This window comes from Lipophrys pholis, assembly GCF_963383615.2.
Source record: "Lipophrys pholis genome assembly, chromosome: 4".
Classification (NCBI taxonomy): Eukaryota; Metazoa; Chordata; class Actinopteri; order Blenniiformes; family Blenniidae; genus Lipophrys; species Lipophrys pholis.
The window spans coordinates 9084531-9090165 of NC_137637.1; the positions used below are offsets into that span (position 1 = coordinate 9084531).

At 42.0% G+C, this 5635-nt stretch overlaps 1 protein-coding gene across 1 annotated transcript; it reads right to left on the minus strand.

Annotated features, from left to right (window-relative positions):
- Nucleotides 1-1599: 1599 nt before the first annotated feature.
- LOC308108979 (protein phosphatase 1 regulatory subunit 3D-like) lies at nt 1600-4151 on the minus strand (the record flags this gene model as incomplete). The annotated part of the gene is given in 6 exon segments (XM_080462310.1): nt 1600-1866; nt 1869-1944; nt 1946-1978; nt 1980-2112; nt 2115-2181; nt 4134-4151. Coding segments are annotated over 6 exon segments (594 nt in total).
- Nucleotides 4152-5635: the final 1484 nt, after the last annotated feature.

A 5635-nucleotide genomic window follows, 5' to 3' on the forward strand; every position in this document is an offset into this window, starting at 1 on the left:
TCATGTGAAACACACACAGACTGTAGACGTGATGCAACGGTCCGTGTACGACCAAGGTACGACCATTAGATTTTCGTTTTGATGTTGGAAAACGAAAAATCGGGAACCATCTGATTTCCTTTTTTCGTTTTAAAATTAGAAATCGAAAAACGGAAATCAGGTCGTTTCCCGTTTCCTGTTTCCCGATATGCGTTTCTTCGACAAAAATCGGGAAATAAAATATGACTGTAATTCTTTATTTCAAGTTTGATTTGCAGGAAAACCCGGAAGTGGAGTCTCTTCTTCGCTTGATGGGAGAGTAAACAACGGCGCCAGTGTTGCCAACTCCTCAGTAAGGAAAGTAGCTATTGGTTGTCCTAAAAGTCGCTGGAAGGCGCTAAATGACGTCATCACCTAATTTGCAGAATTGCCATCATTCCTCTTTCCTACAGCGTGCCTTACAATTACACGCGAATGTCCAATTATGCAAATTAGGTGCTGACATCATTTAGCGACTTCCAGCGACTTTGAGGACAGACAATAGCTACTTTCCTTACTGAGGAGGTGGCAACACTGCCGAAATATGTTTAGAACTACAAATGAGATTTCTGTTGCTGATTCTAGTGTTTTTGTTTTTATTTTTGTCATTGAAATAGGACTGTGCGAGTCAAATGCAGTGATTTATTGGATTTGTTTTAGTTTTTGATTAATTTAATTCATGAACAAAGCTTGTCTTAATATTGAGCAGCAAAACAGAAAAAAAGATTTAAATAAAAAATAGAAATCCAAACTTTCTTCAACTAACTTTATTGAAAGAGCAAATTCTCTCATTAAGAATGGATAGTTAGTTAAAAACACACGTTGTACTCTTTTCCTTTGCTTTTTCATTCACTGCTGAGACGGATGAGGAGTTGCAGAGCCTCCAGAAAGGACGTAGGGTCGGCACTCGGTGGCAGTAAGGACTCAAACTGGCTAATGACCTGGCAGGCAAGGTCTTAGACACAGAACCTGGCAACCCCATCCTGCAGACTGAGGAGCTCTTGATCCTGTTGGAATCTTTTGTCACAAAAACCAGTGGAGTGAGATTTACAAATGGAATCTTTATTCCATGTAAATGTTGTTATACCAGCCAGCCTAATACTGGGCTGGTGAGCTGTTGCCTCGGTAGGTGGGTCTGATGTGCTAGGCGGCTATTGTTTACCTTTTTGCTTTGTGTCCATCAATTGAGTCCAACGATCCGGTAAGATACAAAACAATCTCTTTATTTCAGTGCAAGTTATATTACCTCCAAGTTCAATTCACCAGAGCACAAAACACAAGCATATTCCGATAAACTCCGCCAGAGCGGTCAAAAACCTGTGTGCCCTTCCGGGGTCAACACCTGTCTCCTCCTTCATTGCCCCAGGCTATATGCGCATGACGTCAGTGACACACCCACACAGGTCAAACATCTGTACACAATCCAATATATCACATTTGGCTCCTACAGTTGTGAAGGTATTAATTGGAAGAAAGTACAAGTATTTAGTACTCACAGGATAAGTTGCAGATCTCTGATTGTTTCTGTTCTCACTACATGTCTCACTACATGCTGGTCACATAGCTCTCTCATGTGGCCACTCAGGTGAAATGCACTGTGCTGTCCTCACACTCTCTTGGCACTGTCACCTTATAACTGTGGCATGAAAATGTATAATTCTGTTCATTGTTGCAGTTCCAGTAATACAATCCTTTCACATGGTAACAGATGGAAAATTCCAGAACGGCCCCTGGCTTTAAAATGAAGGGTGGGACCGGCAGGCAAAATCTGATAGTATCTGTTTCTGTGGAGCCGAAATCCCCACAGTGCCCTTTTGAAACCCAGTATGCTGTTGTATCTGTGTGAGTGTTCTCCAGTTGGTAAAAGAGCAGTGCACTGTGACCTTTTTCTCATAAGCTAAATAAAGTACTTGTATGGTGCCTGTTGCCCTGCTCTGAGAACAGGACCTGATCCAAGCATCTGATCCAAGTCCGCCTGAGCCCCGATGTTCTCAGGGAAACAGGGCTTGAAGTAAGGCAGGGAGAGCTCCAGTGACCTCCCAAATGCCAGTTCAGAGCTCATCAGGAGCCTGAACAGCACATGATGGGGTTTCAAGGGTGCTCCTGAACCTTGAAAACCTTAACTTCCTCTAAGTTAAGGCCGAGTGAGTCCACAAAGCGTACCTGTGGGCTTTAAAGGAGCTTTGTCGGCCCTGCAGCCGATGAAAGAGACTAGCTCGTCTCCTCACAATCAAATTGCTGTTATGTGTTTGTTCAACAAAAATCAGAAAATAAAATACGACCGCAATTCTTTGTTTCACGTTTGATTTGCCAGAAAACCCGGAAGTTGAGCGTCTTCTTCTTCTGTTGCTGCTTCACCGTCTATACCCGTCTGGCTGGCCCCCCAGTGATATTCTTGTATAAACTTAATGATTAAAAGGTCCATGAGGAAACATGAGGAACCTCACAGACTGCAGGTTGAAACAGTCAGAGAGTCAGTTGGCTCGTGTTTATTAGTTTGAGTTCTCGTTTCATGTACGATGGACAACTCCTGTATGACTGAGAGCTTACTATTTCTCTTCTGCTGCTGCTGCAGTTCATCTTCAAACTTGATTCTATTACTTGATGAAAGCTAATTATGTTTTAACAAGTATTAATGTACATACAGTATATGTGCTAAAAACACTAATCTGTTTTAGACCTCACTGGGTGTTGACAAGGCTGAGTTGTTGGTTTATTCCTGTAGTTGTGCAGCAGGTAAAGGCTTTTTCAACCATGTAGTTGCATTCCTTTATCAGACTGCTCACTACTCCCAGCTCCAGCTGCCAACGCTTCCTCCTGCACTGACCTGCACAAGTGATCTCCAAAGATGGCACAGACCAAGAACACAGGTAAAAAAGAAAAAGTGGAACCATTTTTTTTCTATTGTAATATCATGTAGTATATGACAATATCCTTAGTGGTTTTAGCAACTTAAGTAAAAATCTTAACTCTCACAAATCACAAATTGCTCCACTGTCCCTTTATTTATTTGTTTATTTGACATATTTCTTTGTTCATTTCTTGTAAGAGGATCCATCCTGAACCTGCCAGTGAGGTGGTTGTGCGAAAGCCCAAAACTGTGGGGAAAAGTGGTCTGCAGTCCTCTACAGAGCTTACACAGGTATAATGTATTAGTTGGTGATGTTTTTATGCTTGTAATGTTTCCTTTGTCAGAACTTACTGTGATCATGTCACTCATGTGTTTGTATGACCACTTCCTGACCCTGACATCTTGGCATCAGGAGAAAAACTATGCCAACTGGAGTCCCAACCATTCATGGCTCTTGTTTTAGATTCTCTCTCATCTTTGGAGTTGGTCCCAAAACAAACTATGTGTCCCAAGTTGTTTACCTCAAGATTCAGGATGGCCACTTAAGTCTGAGGCGTTCACACACATACTATTGACAGGTACAGGGTCAGCTGGTAATCACTGGATTGGAATGGTGCCACTTTGTCACTGACACATTTCTAACAATAACTGTTGAGCAAGTGTGGCGTGATGAATCGTTCATTGACCAGATGAAATCAAAACTGGACATGTTTTACTTCAACACCTTCATCAATGTGTTTACTTCAATGCAGTCATGATCATAATAAAATGTATAAATGACCCTTTTGTCCCTTTGTGTTTTGAACATTAAATCTCAAGTTGTCTGAATCACTATAAATAGTGTCTAACATGTCAGCAAAAAGCTGCTCCTTCATGCCCACAGCCACCCTGAAGGAGAACATTAAAAACTCATCAATCAGAGGCATTCTGGGGCAGCGCTGGGTTCAGCAAAGGCTTCATCTCCAATTCTCTGTGCTGTGGTCCAGTATATGAGGCGGGATGCAGATGATGCTATGGACTCCCAGAAGATCCGGAACACACTCTCAGATGGGAATTTGGTGTAGAACCGGATCAGCTCATCAGAAACAACATAGCGACTAAGAAGTTTGGGAGACAAATCCACTTTCTCCAGCCTGGCTTCCAACTCCTTGATATATTCAAGAGCTTCATCTGGTGCACCTGTGAAAGCAAAAAATAAAATGATATCATACAATAAATTACATTAGTATATAAATAAGGTCTAACTATACAATAATTAACTCACGATGTTATAAACGGCCATGTACTAGTATTCATTTTTATCTAATATTTTCATTTCTTTATTTTTCAAACGTAAAATTAAATTAAAACAGTCTGTTGAAAAATAATTTTCACTGGTTTAGCAAGATTGTTTTAATTATTGAGCTCCTGTGAGATTATTTCCTTGTGGATCAATACATTGTGTGAGTCTAGGTGCAAGTATATATGTAGCCGTCATTGATTTGATCTCTAGATGGTATAGATCTACACACTGGTGCTGCAACACGTCCTACAATTGTAGTAACAGTTATATTTAATCTTATATGACAAATTTTTACAATTTACCATCTTAGATATTTACCTGCTGGTGGATGAGCCACATAATGGTGGTCCGCAGGAGCAGCTTCAGCCTGGAGAGCTGCCGTTTCTGAGCCCTCTGGAAGGAAGACTCCCTCTTAGATGGTGCAATAAAGTCATTCAAGGGAAAGAGAGATGGAACAGCTTCACTTTTAAGGCGACTGGTGGTGGATACGCTGACAAAATCCTCCTGGGTGAAGTGCCGGCTGCTTACTAAAGTGCTCCCTGTCTTTATGCAGAATTTCAGACCCTCATCCCTTCTAATAGCTTGGATCCACTGCCTCTTTAGCCCGGGCCCGTGGGAAAAGCGTGGTAAGAGAGGTATGGTTGTTTTCTGGCCCCACAAGAGCAACACAACAAAAACTACGTCGAGATTGAGGCCGCTTTCCAGTGTGTACTCGCCTACGTCATGAGTACTGAGCCTTGCAAGGCGTCCTCAGAAGTGCGGAAATGCAAGAGAGAGAGAGACGTCCTCTTGTTGCTGCCTGTCTGTGTGGCAGTGGGAGACATCATGGAGGTGAAGGAGGAAGGTCCAGGAAGGGAGGAAGGAGGAAGGTCCATGGAGGAGAAGGAGGAAGGTCCAGGGATGATGATGGAGACGACCAGGTGACACTGAGGGCGCCCAGAGGGACCTGGCAGGAAGTGATGTGTGAGCGAGACTCACTGCCCAGCTACCTGCTGCTGAAGAACGACCTGCAGGCCTCAGAGAGGAGAACTACATCTAGACAGGAAACTCTCCTCATGCAGTCATGTTCTCTAATCATGTTCTCTAGTCATGTGTAAATATATGGAGATGGATGGATAAAGACCGAGAGATCAACAGAGAGATGTCAACATGTTATTCATCTTTTGCAACACTGCTCTCCTTAATTTGACCAATTTAACCATATGACTGTAAATGATTGTAATTGACTGTAAAACATAGAACAATGTAATGTTGCTTTAAAGAAGAAATTGTCTCGGATGAATTTCAACAATTATGAGGTCTATGAGGAGGAGATAAAAACAAAAAGAATGACACACTACCAAGTCAGTAAGTTATTAACTCATGTATGAATAAAATATATACATGTAATAATTCAAGCATCAAAAACAATCCTCACTCCCATCCTTATCTGGAGGAGTTCCTCTTCTCCACTGCTTCAGGTTCCTCAGGAGTCCTGGATTCAA